Raw genomic sequence first — 17,183 nt, forward strand, 5'->3', positions numbered from 1 at the left:
AACTTTTAAAATTAGTTTAATTATGAGGCTTATTTTAGTCATTATTTAGCTTTCATTTAGATATTATATACGAATAGAGATTTTAATGAAAAGTGCTTTTACTTTTCTCTAATAATTTTGTCATTCATTAATTACTGAGGGTGTTTTTCTCAGGAATTTTGAGATCATTAGTCAGCATGCAGAAGTTTCTTGTCAATTGAATGAGGAACATATGGATGGGATTTAGAATTAAAACCTTTGCTATTAGTAAATTTTGTTTAATCTGTATTTTCTTAATATACCAGTATAAGAAAATCTGTTGTACTATCCTAAGTGCAGTACTCCAAATAAAATGATTGCTGAATTCTTACCTGCAATTGCACTATGGCAATTAATAGAAAACAGTTTTGTACTTTTATTGATTTTTAAGGCATCTTTTATGCTATCAGCCTTTCTTTGCATGATTAAAAGACAAGGTGTAGGTGTATTTCATGCATTGTGCTGTAATTTAACTGACAGATAAGTATTTACAGTATGGTTCAGTTCCCTTTTGCAAAAAGGAGTCTGTAAATGAAAGAAGTTGCGTGTTTTTATGTGTTGAAGAGTGTAAAAGCTATGCAGCTTTTATTGTCTGATTTTTCTAACCTCTCGTAATAAATGGCTCATTATCATTTTGACTGGAAGCCTTTGCAAGTGAATGAGAACTCTTTTGTACTTACCTGACAAGTGGAGCAAAAGAATGGCAAGCAGCTTCTGCTGATTAAAGTGACTTAGTAGAACTTGCGTTTGTAATGCTACTGTTAGAACAGAAATATTTAGAATGGTTCTTGTTTATAGCAGTGAGGGGTATCTATTATTAAATTTTACTTTTTTCATTTGAGGTCATTTTTGAGGTCACAGATCTCAAAACAGGTCACAGATCTGTTCAGCAGTGGATTATCCTACTGGTGAAACTGCTGTATTATTATTTCAGACAAGGCAGTTGCTCAGTATTGTAGATCAGGTTTTATTTTTCTTAACTTTTGTACATCTGTTCTTCTAGCTGAATTAACATTTCCACTTGAAAAACTGGAAGCCTGACACTTTTTATTACACGGTTACTACCATTGACCAGTTGATGTATTTGATATATTTGTCTACAGTGGAAAAAGGTGTTGTAATTATGAAGGTCATGGCCATTGTGAAATGAGTGCTAAGTATTGCATTCTGTACCTGAATCATTGTGATTTGGTACCAGCATTCATATGATGTGCTCTGTATTGCTATCTAAAATACAGTTTTTGGTTTTGGATCATGCAAACCTGCCTTTGACACAATAGAATCATAGTACATCTGTAATGACATAATTATTGTTGTATTAGTGATTCAGAAAGATTTCAGTGTGGGCATACTGTGATTTTGGAAGATACAGAAATATTACCATACATTATGTTGAGTCTGCTCACCATTTTCAAGTCAAGCTCAGTAGAATATTTATTTTACCATAATATAATAGCATGTCAGGATTCGCCAGGTGGTTAATTACATTTTGGTTTGGGAATGTAGCAAAGTGAGTTTGAAATACTTTGAATTTCTGATTTTGAGGGTGGCAGAATGCCTTAAGCGAAGAACACTTCTTTTGTTATGAGGTACCTTATACACAGTTTAATGTGGGCTAGTAGGTTAGACATTAGTGTTTATAGTTTTCTTTTTTGTGTTGGAAATGAGGCCAAGAATGTTGTTCAGTACTTCAGTGTTTAGTGCTTTTTCCTCTAGATAAACATACAGATATTTAAGGTGAGAAAATAATTCCCTCATTTAATTTCAGTTCAGGCCAGCTTTAGCAGATTTGTGTGAGATCTGAATGTTCAGTGACAGCTGTTAGTGGTGGCTTTTTTTTTTTTTTTTTTTTTTTACAATTCTATTCAGCATATGGAATTCATGAAGTAGATTTCGCCAATGAAAGACAAGCTATCTTTTGTATTTAAGATAATTGCAGGTGACTTTCCCTGTCACTGTGATCCACTGGGAGAAGGCAATGGGATCTCCAACAGCTACTGATACCATCTCTAGTTCATCCTCTCTGGGCCATAGCCACCTTGCCTTCCACTTTAGCCTCTGGGAGAAGAGGCAGTCCAGCATGATTTCATCATGGTGTATCAGCTCTGTGTTCTGCTATAACTCTTCCCAAGAGAAAAATTTCAGTATAATAATTCCTTAATTTCTTTCTCAGTTGGTAGACTGTAATGTACTTTACTAGATTGATATTCTATCATACCATGAGGAAGTGTCTCAATAGCAAGTCTTGTTGAGTGTAGCTAGAAACAAACCACTACAGCTGGGTTTTGTCAGGTGATTATTTCTGTTCATGGATCTTCAAGAAACAATTTTAAATAACTTATCTTATTCTGTATTTTTCAAAATATTTTGGGTTTGGTGTCTTGCTGTTATTATAGAATAAACATTACGAAATTTATGAAGGTTTGAAGCGAGTTTGAAAAGAAGATTTTACAAGAATACTTGGGTGTAATGTGCAGCTATATTAATTGAATGTTCCCACTACTTAGTCAAAGCAGCAATAATTTACTGGATTTTAAAGTATAATTTAATTTCTAAAATAAGGGTGTTATGTTTCTAATGATCAAGGACAATATAAATTGAAGACAGAATGTCTAGCTGTAAACTACAGTTAGCAAATAAGTCAGTTCAGGGTAGTTGTACTTTATATATCTAAATAACATCTTATCATTTCTTTCAGATATGTCGGAGTTGTCTCACTTCGTATTCTTTGTATACGTCTTACTAGCCATCATTCAGTGTAAATGCGAAGTGAGTTTTATTAGTAACTTCATATGAATATTGCTTTGAACTATGCTTCTAGGTAGGTAGCAACTGACAGCTGTTCCTTTTAGGTTTTCTTTAGTCGTGCTGTCCTGCTTTTTTACTTCTATTCTGATTTGACTGGCAGGCATTATTTATGCTGGGGAATAAACAGTAAGCAGTTAGTTTAAGTGGTTGGTAATTACTATTAAGTAGAAAATAAAAAAAAAAAACATGCAGGTGATCTTGGAAAATAAATCTCTAAGCTTAATTTAAGAATGGAGCACTTAAACTGAATCAAATATGGAATCTTGACTAAAGTGAAATCTGTTCATAAGCACTCTTAATCTCTGTACTGATGGCTGCTGCAGTTGTATTGTTAGCTATTTGGGGAAAATTGCCTCAGTTTTGAGTCTTTGCTGCAGATATGCTTCCTTTACTAGGAAGGTTGAGGTGCTCAGTTATTAATGTGAATATGCTAATATTTATGTTTATGTGAATAAATGATGATACCTAATTTATTTTTTAAGTGTAGTCCAACAAAAATTATGAAGATGTTGCTTGCAGTTGTTCTTGTTTTATGACAGTGCTTTTCTAGGATTTAGCTTAAGGTCATGTGCAGCATTTTCTCAATTTAAAGCAATTTTTTCTGTTAGAGTAAGTGCAAGAGATTTGATAAGAATGGCAGCCGCATAATAGAGTTACATGATAATGTTTCTGAGAAACAGTAGTTACTAGCCATAAAAGCCTGATTGTATGCAAAAATGTATATTGGTTTTGTATTGTGACATCACACAGATTTCAGAGATTGTGGATGTTGTGAGGCATCCAATAGATAGCTGTGAAAGGAAGCTTGATAATACAGTTCACTGAACAAAGTGAATGTTAGATAAATGGAAATATGATTTAATAATGATTACAATAAAATGCATCTCTAATTCTGTTTTAGTAATGTAAATAACTAAAGAAAATTTTTTCCTTTTAAATAGATCTACTTTATTAATGTTTCTTCTTTTTGCAAACATATTCTTATATTTGTAATAAGAGATGTAGTCTAGGTGTTGTGGTGATATAGTGTCTAATTCTGTTTAGTGTTTTGTAGTTCATGGCTGATCATGATTTCTGTAGCATTAAGGTTTCCATGTTTCCAGAGACTCTGTGACCTTCTGTGTATGCTACTTTGGTTCGAGTCAGAACACACTACCCTGACCTTTATAATTGCTTCCTTTGAGAGGATTCAAACCAGATTCCATACACTAACTAGGGAATGCTTGTGTTGGTGGCAGTTCGTTGATTTGTATCCTTGACAAGAGTACCAGTATCAATGTGCTGTGAAGGACAACTGTTACTTCAAATCTTCCAACTAGTTTCAAGTATTTGGCTTGTGTCCAGTGAATTGCCGCATAGGAGAATTAACACAGCCTGTAATAGGCAGTGAGGTGTGGGAAGCTGAGTACACAACACCATGATCTGCAAGAGCAGTCTTGCGTATTTTGCTGGCAAATTTATGTGTCTGATTTAACAGACTCTAAGCAATATGATATAATGCAGATACTATCAGTCTAGAGAAAGCTCTGAAAGGAAATTGATACTGCCAAAAAACTGAAAAACACCGGAAAGCTACTTACTAGCTTAATAGCTTTACAGATTTAGATTGTATTGTATAAAGATGTTTTGCCGAGTTACAGGTCAAAATTAAGTCAGAAATGGATGAGGTTAAATGCGAGTTGTATTGCCATTGACCTGTGGGTTACATATTTCTTTGGCTGTCTCTGCTGCCAGTTTATCAAGTTAATTTTTTTCCTGCACAAGGACACACATAAAATAATTCAATCCATGATGTAATATTTATGTCAAAGCAAATAAATGGAATTTTTCCTCAACTTATAAATGTGTGTTTATGCTACTCATGTGTGTTGCTCTAGATAACTGGAGTTAACAGCAGTCTCAAGCTTATATCAGGCTTAGTGATAAAGTTCTTGAGAAAGACAATGACCAAGATGGATAATAGTCCCAAAGCAGAAATAATTAGTATTTCCTTTATTTGAAAGAGGTTTGGCAGATACAGTTTAATCTACTAGTAATGTTTTCTTTATTCTAATATTTTTATCCTTTCATCATTGTAGAAGAAGTCAAATCTGTCAGCTTTAAAAGCTTTCTGGACATTGAGTGAAAATTAAACATTTTTATTAATTAATCATAAATCCAAATGACTAGTTTAAGGGGGCTCTCCTTGTCCCCCTCTGTCTTCCCAGTGGATAGTCAAGTACTTTTGGAGTGTTTGGACTTGATTTGGGAGACCAGAGGTGTACGGCAGTAATGTTTTAGGTAGCTAATGAAAGTTAACTTTTATAGAAGAAACAGGAATCCAAGTGATGTTCAAACAGTTAATTTTCAAGTCAAGACTTCGATTTTTGTCAAGAGTAAATAGAATTAAAATCATACTGGCTTAAAATAGATTTGCAGTTTTATGACAGGGCGTTAACCTAAATATTGTGGATTGCTTCAGTCAATTGAGCTCATTCAAATGAAAGTGTTTTACTTGTCAACAAGTGTAAATATCTAGGGATAGGCAAATACGACTTGTACCTAAAAAAGGGATTCTATTTTCAGAGTTTTAAACCTAGAAAGGAAAGATGTTTAAATGTTAAAGTGACTTAGTGGGAGTATGTGAATCTACTTTTTTGGCCACAAGTAAGTTTCTTCTTTGATAGGAGAGAAGGAAGTTATATGTAACTTCTAGTGATGTTTGTGTGGCTAGCATTAGGTTCTGCTTGTGACTGGGGAGGTGTACTACTTTTTAAAAGGGATTTTTTGAGAGTTTAAATGGGATTTTTGAGATCTATCAAGGTACTAGAAAGGATTGAATGGCAATCAAATTAATTATTAACCAAGAAACCACAGACCAATGACTTCTTTAAATTTACAGCAAGACAAATGGGATGCATCTTAAAAGCTCAGAGTATTTCCTTCTTTTGTTCTTCAGTGGTTTGAGCTAGAGTAATTCAAAATGGAAATAAAATACATCCTCTTAATTGGTAATAAGTAGTGGAATATCTTGTCAACAAAATAGGGGTTTCTTAACAGAGTTTCCTTGTTTTTAACTTAACCAATATCTCTTAAAGATTTATATAAGAGAGCTTACATTTATCTCTCTGCAGTGGGAGAGAAAGCCTCATATATGTTTTTATTAGTAGCATGTTGCTTTCTGACTTCAGGAGATTTAGAGACTTGAAGAAAGAATGTTGGTAACAGAATAATACTTGCTTATTGCTTTCAAGCAAAATGACTAAGAGTGCTTTGATTAAGAAACAAAGTCCCTAACTTCTAGTACTTTAAACTGTTATTATAAAGTTATTTTATTAACATTGGTAATTTTAGACAGGATGCTCCATATGCACTGCATAAGTTATTGCATGTTAAACATGTTTTGGGATGTTTAGGAATTCTCATCTAATCAGAAGATCAAGTGTTTTAGGTATCTGTCTGATAATTCAGGATGATATTTTTAAATTGAAGAACGCTGTCTCATGCCATATTCTGATGCAGGATGTAATAGGGTCAATGCCTCTTAGTGGCAATAAGCTACTCCTGTGTCGTCTTTCTGAAGTATATTAAGTATTTTAAGTATATTAGTACAGAGATATGTGTGATAATACATATTGAGAAAAATATAGCTCAAGTCTTCTGAAAACTGAACAGTTAAACTGGATTTTTTGGGGTTCTTCTTTAAATATTCTGACTTGTAGAAAAAGGGATTAGTGAAAAATCTCTTAAAAACAGTCTATTCATTTTATGTTAATCTTGCTAAAACATTGTTTTTAATTTTCTTTTTTACCCAAAACTGTTGTGAGTACAATTACAAATTTGTGCCCTCAATGTTTCCCTGCAGTAAGGTATGAAAAAATGAAGGCTTTATGTACTTCAGAAAACACTCAGAGTTAGGATTACATATGATCTACAGAGAATGAAGGTGAAATCCATTGTTTCATTAAGGTGTTCTGAAAATAGGTATGGTACTTCTGTATAGTGCGGTATGGTAAGACTGGACAATGTAGAAAGAGCTCTCAAGAAAAGAATACATTTTCAGAGTATTGAATATTTGGAATAAATGAAACAGAGGATATATACTGAAGAACAAAAACCCAAAAATCTGGAATAACTAGCTTCCTTAAATAAAATTCTGCCAAATGAGGAAGACATCCTGTGCATGTGAAAAAGTACAAGATGAGTAGAAGCAATGATAGCAAGTTATTTTTAATTACATAAACAGACAATGCATAATGTACAAAAAGGTGATAGTAAAATTGGATCATGAAGTTTTAACTAATTATATTTAAAACTTCTGGATTGCCTGTCTTCCTAAGGCAGTTGTTCATTTAAAACTATGAGGTCCAGACTTAATGTATCATTAAACTCTTGGGTTCATTAATCTCTCTTTAATTTTTAAAAGCTATTTCTCTAGGTAGTAAGGTGGTTTTATTCCTAAAGGTAGGAATAGCCTTAATTTAAAAAGTTTAATTTAAGTGTATTTTTTTGTACAAGAGCTTATTTAAGCCTTTCTTCATAGTGTTTTAAAATTCTGTTTCTGTTTATGGTTACAAAACTTAATAGAGAGGTTCTAATTTTAATTTTTTATAAAAATCTTGGTATCTTTCCCAAGTCAAATATGTAATAGTTTCATTACATATTTGTAAATAATTTTCATTAAATATTTTGTGATGAATTATATTCATTAAATATTTAATTTAATTAAATATTTTGTGATTGTCTTCAGTATTCTTATTGTGTCTTTTACCTGTATTTTTTATGAGGTTTATTTTTGCTTTTATGTGAAAAATGGCTTTTAAGATCAACTCAAAATTGGGTAGAAATTTTATTACTGTGTTCATTAACCTTAATTAACCCCTTATCATTACTTTATTATTTTATTTTACAGATGGAATACCTCAGGTTTATTATTTTGGCCCATGTGGCAAATATAATGCTATGGTGCTAGAACTACTTGGACCTAGTCTGGAAGATTTATTTGACTTGTGTGGTAGGACATTTTCTCTTAAAACCGTTCTTATGATAGCCATACAGTTGGTAAGTAGAATAGATGTTAATTTGAGTGTTCACTAGAATAACTAAATCAGTCTTCAGTGGATTAAATGCTTACTTAGGAGATTTGCTCTTCTCATGTTTTAAATTGGTGTTGGTGGTATTTGAAATGCCTGTGATACAGTTTAAGCAGGAATACTCTTACTTTACTTTCATTTACTTTGTTCCAGTTTTTCAAGTCAATTCATGAATGTAATTACTTGTGTCTTCTGAATTCTCATCACAACCTAAAAGCATAAATTTTAGTTCAACATACTCTGTCAAAGAAGAAAACAACCTTAAAGAAAGAAAAGTAATTTTAGCCCACACTGGCAGTTGTATTATGGGACTCCTAAATAATATAAATATATTTTTTCCTGCACATTCTTATAAAAATGGAAACAAACAAATGATAAATTCCCCAAATCCTTCCAGAAATTATAGCACAAAATTATTCAGTGAAGAGTTATTCTCTTTTTTGAAGATTTCCTTATTTGGTTCTGACTTAAGGGTGGATGGAAATGGAAAGAAGGACAGTTAAGGGCTGTGCATGTCTACCAGATTTCTACTTCCTAATAGTGATACTTTTACCTGTGATGGTTAAAACACGACTGTAATTGTATAACAGGCCTCCAACTACAGACATGCAGACACATTGAACTTACTTACAGCCAAAATGACCAAGTTCTTTTTTTTAAATGCTGGAGTCCTCACAAGTCCAAATATCAGCTTCTTTTAATACTTCCTTTCTGAATATGGAAATCTTGATAGAAAGCAGTCCAGCTAAAATATATTTTATTTGCGTACTGATGAACATTTAGTGCTTCTCCCATTTATATCTTTAATATTTAATAGATCTACATTGAATTTTGCTGTGTGCTGCTTGGTGACATAATTTCTGGTTTTACTTTTAATGTACATAAAACATACTTGTGCTGGCTGTTTTGAGAGATGAAAACTTCTGTTATGTTCAAGATTCATGTCTAATGTCCAGTGTGAAAGTTTCTGATATGCCAATTGGTGTATCTGCTTTGGAAAAGTGTACAATTTTTATTGACTTTAACTGGGAGGTGCTTTGTTAAGAACAATATCAGTTTGGTCTTAAGATATTAGGAGGGATGGTCTCTTCTGCTTATAAAGACAATATAAGATATTTAACTTCTAACATACTTTAATGTGGCAACCTGAAGCTTAAACTAAACTTCCTTGTCTGTTTTTCTTTTCTTTGATTGAAGATTTCTCGTATGGAGTATGTCCATTCAAAGAACTTGATATACAGGGATGTAAAACCTGAGAACTTCTTAATAGGACGACCTGGAAACAAAACCCAGCAAGTTATTCACATTATAGACTTTGGTTTGGCGAAGGAGTATGTAGATCCAGAAACAAAGAAGCACATACCATATCGGGAACACAAGAGCCTTACAGGAACTGCTAGATACATGAGTATAAATACTCATTTAGGAAAAGGTATGTGTGCTTTTTAGGTACAGAAACAGCTGTGATTTGTCATAAACCATCTTGCTTTCAAGTTAGTTTTTCTCAGTCTGTAGTCATTAAGAACTGCAAATATTGTGTTTTGTACAAAATATAATTTGTCCTTATGGAAGTACTGTTTATGGGAATTATCATTTTTGAATTTCTAATTATCATGATCATGTCTTGGGAATTGTCCTCTTTGTCAGTTATCCTTAAAAGAAAGATGAGGTGTATCTTTTTGTAGCATAATATCTTTGCAATATAAATATACCATGGCAGAGTGAGGTGTCCAGGAAATAGATCATTAAATAGATTATTAAATACAGAAAATCAATAGGTTGTAATAACATGGGTTTTCAATGCTTTCTTGCTTTTCTGATCTCTTTGAAATGCACTGTGAAATAATAAAGAGATGGTCATTTTTATAGTGCTTATGCTTTTAATAAGGCTTTGTCAGAGTTGTTAAAGGTTATGCCAGCAAGCTAAAAAAATTACAGGATGTGTATAAGTATGAAAGTTGTTATTATTGAATGAATAAATTCACCCTGAAAAAGGTTGGAGCACTCAGATCTTTGTTTATTCCAGCTATAGAGAGGTTTTCTAGACAACAATTCTAGACCCCTTTGAATTTGTGTAAGCCAGCTACTTATTCACTGCATGGTAATTGGCTGCTTATCACTGCATGGTAATCACTAATTAGGTTATTCTTTAAGTATTGTGAAACCTTTTTATAACCAGTTCACCCTTTAACTGTAAGTATAACTGTTAATGCAGCAAATGAGAAACCAGTCACACTTCTCAGAAGGAATAAGGTGCTTTATCAATAAAGCAGACCCATAGAATCACTTAGGTTGGAAAATCCTTAAGGTCACCAGTCCAACTGCCAAATCCACCATTAAATCATGTCCCTAAGCACCACATCTACAAGGCTTTTAATATACCTCTGGAAATGGTGTCTCAGTCACTTCTCCGGGCAATGTTCCAATGCTTGAGAATGCTTTTGGTGAAGCAAATGTTCCCAATAGCCAATCTAAACTTTCCTGTGGTACAACATGCAGCTTTTTCCTGTTGTCCTATCCATTGTTCTTTGGGAGAAGAGGCCAACCCCCATCTGGCTACACCCTCTTTTCAGGGAATTGTAGAGTAATAAGCTCTCCTCTGAACCTCTTTTTCTGAACACCCCCAGCTCTATCAGCTGCTCCTCACAGGATATGTACTCTGGACTCTTCACCAGCTTTGTTGCTCATTAGTGGTCATACTCCAGCACCTCAAGTTTAGGGTTTGAGCTTTCTAAATCTAACTTTTGGAAGTCAGATTCTTCAGATGAAAGAAGCGTTCACTATATTTTTCAGGCATGATGTTAGGGTGGCTGTTACATTTTTGACACTGGGCTCTCATCTCCACTAGGCAGAATAGACTTCTGATTATTATTAAATTTTCAACAGTGGCACAACTTTTAAAATCAAATAAATTTTTATTCCTCCTTAAATAAGAAGATTGCCCCCAAATATTTTAAGAAAAATAAACCAAACTGTAAAACTGGTAATTACCAGTTTTTTACTTGAAAAACAAACTGAATTGTGATCATGTCTCATATTAATGTAGGATGTGTTTATTTTTGTCTAATGGTAACTTGTTTAATCATAGAATGGTTTGGGTTGGAAAGGACCTTAAAGATAATCAATTGCAACCACCTGGCCCCAGGCTACAATACCAGGCTGGGGCTCGAAGCCCCATACAACTTCACCTTGGACAGTTCCAGGGATGAAACATCCACAGCTTCTCTGGGCAGTGTCTTGCCACTCTTGCACTGAAGAATTTCTTCTGAATATTTAATCTAAACTTACTGTCTTTTCGTATAAAACCACTGGTCCTTGTCCTGACACTGCATGTCCTTGTAAAAAGTTCCTTCCATAGCTTTCTTGCAGTCTCTGTTTGGATACTGCAAGGTGCTATAATGTCTCCATGAAGCCTTCTCTTCTCCAGGCTGAGCAGTGCCGACTTTCAGACTGCCTTCATAGGAGGGGCACTGCCTGAAAGTGTTCTGGACTTGCTTGGTCAGGTCTGTGTTCTTCTTACCTTGGGCACCCCAGAGCAGGTTGCACCAGTGCAGAATAGGGTGCAAGAATCCCCTCCCTTTCTCTACTTGCCACACTGTTCTGGATGCAGCTCAGGACACGTTTGGCTTTCTGGGCTGTGAGTGCACATTGTGGGGTCATGTCCTGCCTCTCATCCACCAGCATGCACAAGTCTTTCTCAGGGCTGCCCTTTCTCAGCCTGTGTTTGTCCTTGGGTTGCCCTAACCCAGGTTCAGGTCCTTGCACTTTTCTTTGTTGAACTTCATACTCACACAGACCCACCTCCCAAGCCTGTCCAGGTCCCCCTGTGGCATCCCTTCCCTCGAGCATGTCGACAGCACCATGCAGCCAGATGTCATTGGAAGACTTCCTGAGATTGGTCTTGATCCTACTGTCCACAACACCAGCCAAGACATTACCCACCACTGGTCCCAGTATGACCCCTAAGGAACTGGTCTCCACTTGGACATGGAGCTGTTGACCACAGCTTACAGTGTGACCACTCAGCCAATTCCTTATCCACTTGTTTCATCTGTCAAATCAATCTCTCCAGTTCAGAGACAAGGATATCCTATGTTGCAGTGTCAAATGCTTTGCAGGTATCCAGATAGATGATGTTGGTTGCTTTGCCATCATGCATGTAGCTGTGTTGAAGGCCACAGATTTGTCAGGCATGATGCACCCTTCCTGAAGCCATGTGGACCATCATGAGTCACCTTCTTATTTTCTATGTCCCTTGATGCAGTTACCAGGAGGATCTACACTGTGATCTTGCTGGGCACTGAGATGAGACTGACTGGTCCTTAGATTCCTTTCCTTCCCTTTGTAATAATAGGGTTTTTTTTCTCTTTTTTTAGTCTGTGGTATCTTTATTGGGCTGTAATGACTTCTCAGATATAGTGAATGTAATGGGTAGTGTCTTTGCCTGAGGTCTCCTAAAGACTCATAGCTCTATCTCAGGAGGTCCCGTGGGCTACTGCACCTCCAGATTGCTTGGATGGGCTCCAGCCTGTCCTACAGTGGGTAGTTCTTCATTCTGCTAGTCCCTGCCCTTGTATTCTGTGACATGAGTACAAGACTGGAATACGTGCCAGAGAAGACAGCAGCAAAAAAGTAATTTTTTGCCTCAGCTTTCTCCATATCCCAGGTCTCCTGTTTCTGGAGAGGTCCTGCATTTTTCCTAGTTTTCCTTTTGTCACCAACTTACTTATAGAAGGTCTTCTTGTTGCCCTTGATGTCCCTGGCCGCAATTAATCCTATCAGGGCTTTAACTTTCTTAAGCTGATGTCTGGCTGATCGGACTATGTCTCTTTATACCTCCCAGACTACCTGTCCTGGCTTCCCCTCTCTATATGCTTCTGTTTTTTTCCTTTAGATTCATCCAGGAGTTTACTGTTCATCCATGCGAGCCTCCTGATGGTTTTTGCTTGACTTTGTTGGAAGACATTGCTCCTGGGCTTGGAGGAATTCATGCTTTAGTATTAACCATCTTTCTTAAGGCCCTGCTTCCCTGCAGAACTTTCTCTCATGGTACTCTGCCAAGCAGATCCTTGAAGAGGCAAATTTACATCTGCTGAAATTCAGGGTACTGAGCTTGCTTTGCTCCCTTTTCACTATCTTTAGGATCTCAAACTCCAGCCTTTCATGGTCACTGCAGCCATGACTGCCCTTGAGCTCCACATTCCCACCAACCTCTCCTTGGCTAGAGCAAGCTCCAGCATGACACGTATCCTTTTTAGCTTCTCTGTCACTTGGAGAGGGAAGTTGCCATCAATGATAGCTTACTGGATTGCTGATGCCTTGCTGTCTTTTCACTCCAAGACATGTCAGAGTGGTTAAAGTCCCCTATAAGGACCAGGACTTGTGAACATGAGGTGGTTCCTGTATATCGAAAGTCAGCTGTCACAAACAAGTGTTTGAAATCACTTTAAAAATCATCATCAAGGGTATCAGTAAAAACCTAATTTAAAATTAAGCAGCAGCATGACAGAGTTTTTGCAAGATTCACACTGCTACTCACTAGTAGACCAAGCAAAAGGGGAAAAAAAACCAAACCCCAACAAAATCCAGTCAATTAAAACAGAAATGAACTGACAGCTGTCTAGGGCTGTGTTGTTAAGGTGTGTGTAAGAAGTGACAAAAGGACAGTGAGGACAAGGATAAAAAAGAATATAGGCTAAAAGCTTAACAGCACTCAAAATTATTTAACCTTAACTTTCACCTTAACTTGTACTTTAAACTTAACAATTAAACACAGGAATAGTACTTAGCAGCATTTAACCTAACTCATAACTTAACCTTACTTACAGGCCTGATTTACTTTGATATCCAAGATACTTGAACATGTAAGAGAGCAGTATTTCTCCCAGAATTTGCTGTAGCATATGTGTATGTTTATGCATACAGGCAGAGTCAGTGCAAGGTAGCTGTGAAAAATTCCACTCGAAGGCAGTGAAATACTCACTCTGGGTGCTTTTGCATTTCTTCATTGTGCAAAGAGGTGAGCCTTGAGGAGTGGGAGTGTTCATTTTTATTCAGCAGTCTTCTAAGTACAGCAAGCTTAAAAGTTCATGTGCTCTGAGAGGTCCTGCTCAGAGAGAGGTTGCTGGTTACCCCTGCTGCAATCCAGAAGAACTCAAAGGTTCACATTTTAGACCACTGTTAATAGGGTCGCAAGAGAGTGGGTTTAGTCATAATAATGTTTCATTCTGGCCACAGTCTGTGTTGCGCACTTTCTTTGAAATTGTGAGGACAGGAATATTATGTTACATGGGGAAGGAAAACAGTTTCCAAGGCTGTTGATAAAGAAAACATGAGCTTGTTAGACAGCGGGGTTTTCTGAGAGTAGAGTGTCTGATAAACTCAAGAAGAGCTGAGCCCAGGTGCTGCTTGTCAGTCTGAGACCTAATGAGCTTTTTTCAGATCACAATGTGGCCTGGAAGGAGTGGGGGAGGGATGAACCACCACAAGGACTCAGCTGCTCTGTCTTCCTGGTTGGGGGGCCTGTGGCTGCCTAACCCTGCCCTCACATTAATCCTTCCCCAATAGCTCTTGGTCAGCGCCTCGTCCATCCCCAGACAAAACTCCATACACTCAGCTGGCTGTTGCCATGGAGGGTGACACTGCCTCCTGGACTCCTTTGCCTCTCCTTCCTAAAGAGCCTGAATTGTTCTATTCCAGCAGTTGTTTTATGTTCTGTGATATTCCTCTAAAAATGTAGTATATTTTTAAATTCATTCAGTGAGACGTATAGAACACTGAAGGTCCTCAAGCTCTGTGTTTACAAAGGCAATGGCATATAGGATACAGTTTGCTCTGAATATAGTGGTAATTAGACAATTTTTAGGATGGTATGTTTAGTCTGTAGATTATATCCTGAGCTGCTTGAATGGTCTGACAGCTGACTCTTGTGAAAAAATAAGTGTTTTCAATAAAAGGGAGACTGTCAGGTTCACATTCTCTTATTAGTTACTTTTGAATATGTCTCTATTGAGCTGCAATTTTATCTGTTAGTCTATATGAATAAGGAAGGCTTGTCCTTGAATCAAAAGTATGTTTTAGGATCCATAGAATTTAAAACTATTGTAACAAATGCATAGCTACTAGAAAGACTTTAAATGTGTAATCAAAACTTGCTTAAAATCACCAAAGCCCACTCTTTTAAGGGTTATTTAGGAAATGCATAGATACTGAGCATCCTGTAGCCAATCATCTTTTGTATTCAGAAGGGACATTTGATCAAGGATTTCTGGTAGTTTTGTGCCAAGCTCGAAGTTTGTATATGGAATAGAAGGTGTTTTGTCTATATGAAGAATAATGTGACTTTAATTCAGAGAGCTGTTTGAAGGAAATACAAATACTCTTCAGCCCTTACTGGCATGTAGCCTACCTTTCAATTAGATAATTTCTCTTAGGGATAAAATTACTCAGTGCTTCTTTTCCAGTTCACTTCATTTTCAGGCAGAGAAAGTGATATTCTGGAGAGTGTAGATTCTGACTGGGAGGTTAATGAAGACAAAAATCTGCATCTGTAAAAGTCCTGCGATTTTCTGTGTTTGCTGGATATGTAAATTGGTAATTATTTTGGGATTTCCCTAAATTCAGAAGAACAGTGTGTTAGTGTTGTCTAAGTTATTTGGCTACAGAAAGTATAGTTACATGGAATTATAATTTACTCTAATCCTGCCATCTGTAATGGTCTCTGGGGAAATTCCCATATCCTTGATTGCATTGGTCTTTTCATGGTAGTGCTTAATTATTGCAGAAGCAGAGGTTAGTTATCGTACAATGAATACTTGAAACTCTGCAGGGAATGAAGCAAGTCTGCTTTTAATATGAATAGAAAGGCCAAATTGAGCCAATTTCTTTAAACAAGTGCTGATCCTCAAACAAAACTAGGAGAACCCCATTCTTATCTTTAGTACATGTACTTTCTTGTCAGAGCTATCATAGGTTCCAGATTTAGAATCGGTTTTGTAGGGGCCAGACTCCATTTTAATTTAAACCATCCACAAATACTTCTTTATTGGATCAATTTTAATTAACTTCTTACTGCAAGAATAAACATTTAGTCCTAAAATTTTATTAGCCTAAATCCTGAAGTTCTTCCAGTAGCCCAAAAAAACCCCAAAATTCCCTTCTGCATTTGTAGTAGATTTTGTGGTGATGGCTCTAAGGAGATGCAGCAACTTTTACTTGTCACTGAGCCAGTGGTGGAGGAAGAAGTCTTTCCCAGACCTGGGTTCTCCTCTAGGACGTTCAGTGTTTTCCTTCTCATATTCAGTGAATTACTGTTTTTTTGTTACTCCAGAGTGGTCAGTGAAGAATGTGAATGGATTCTAAATAACAATCCCTGTCACCCAAATTAAAACAAACACAAAATCCTTTCCCACAGCATATTTTTGAGGGCATTGTGAATTTAAATGTTGTATCCTAGCTCCCTGAGAAATTTCTGTTGTGCTACAGAAATATAGCCAACAGTCCCCATATCATGAAAAAACCACCCAAAAAACCCAAACAAAACAACCCAACAAAATAGCACCTCAAAGTGCCTTAATTTGAAATAATAAAGATTACAAGTTTCATAGATAGACTCTCTGGAAAGGAGCAATTGCTTCAGTAAGGTGCTATTACTTTGGTTGTTTTTTTTAAAGGAGCAAAGGTTAATTTTTCATTGGCATAACTTGTAGAAATTAATTGATAGAGAGGAATTATTGTCCCTTAGCAAAGACCAAATGGAACTTTCCAGAACATTTTTGTGGGCTGTAGCCTAGTGTTGCCCATAGATGGACCATCTGTTGCAGACTTGTAGCATTCCTGTATGCTTTGCTGCCTTCTTACATGAAGTGTCCTGCATTGCACACGATGTGTGTCAGAAGCACTACCCCTGAAGTAGTGATTTTCTGCATGTTCACCCACCACATAAAGAGCACAGGATTTCTGCCAGCACCTGCACCTATTGTTGGTTTCACATTCTGAAACTTGTCAGGCATAGAACCCTGCAGCTTACTTCTGCTTTCTTCTTAACCTATGAGATTGTATCAGGGTAGCATGTGGTCAGCAAGTGGGATGTTGTAGGGCTAGCAGAGAAATTCAAATAGGACCATGTTGTCTGGAGGGCCCTCACTGCGAAGCAAGTTGTTGGACAGCAAAAGTGGAGAAGTGAACACAAACAAGAAGAGTGTTGAGAAGAGAATTGGAAACATGGAAATGAGTTGAAGAAGAAATGACTAAAAGAGGCTTATATGGCTGGCAGATGTGTGATGA

General features: G+C 36.3%; 1 protein-coding gene across 10 annotated transcripts in view; it reads left to right on the forward strand.

Moving 5' to 3' along the window:
• The window catches only part of CSNK1G3 (casein kinase 1 gamma 3), a 72,256-nt gene that overhangs the window by 35,371 nt on the left and 19,702 nt on the right, over positions 1 to 17,183 (forward strand). For all 10 annotated transcript variants that reach the window (XM_056513959.1, XM_056513961.1, XM_056513963.1 and 7 more), the window contains 2 exons: positions 7,718 to 7,866; positions 9,096 to 9,330. In XM_056513959.1, coding sequence (XP_056369934.1) covers positions 7,718 to 7,866; positions 9,096 to 9,330 — 384 coding nt within the window. The remainder of the gene's footprint in view (positions 1 to 7,717; positions 7,867 to 9,095; positions 9,331 to 17,183) is intronic.

This window comes from Oenanthe melanoleuca, chromosome Z, assembly GCF_029582105.1.
Source record: "Oenanthe melanoleuca isolate GR-GAL-2019-014 chromosome Z, OMel1.0, whole genome shotgun sequence".
Classification (NCBI taxonomy): Eukaryota; Metazoa; Chordata; class Aves; order Passeriformes; family Muscicapidae; genus Oenanthe; species Oenanthe melanoleuca.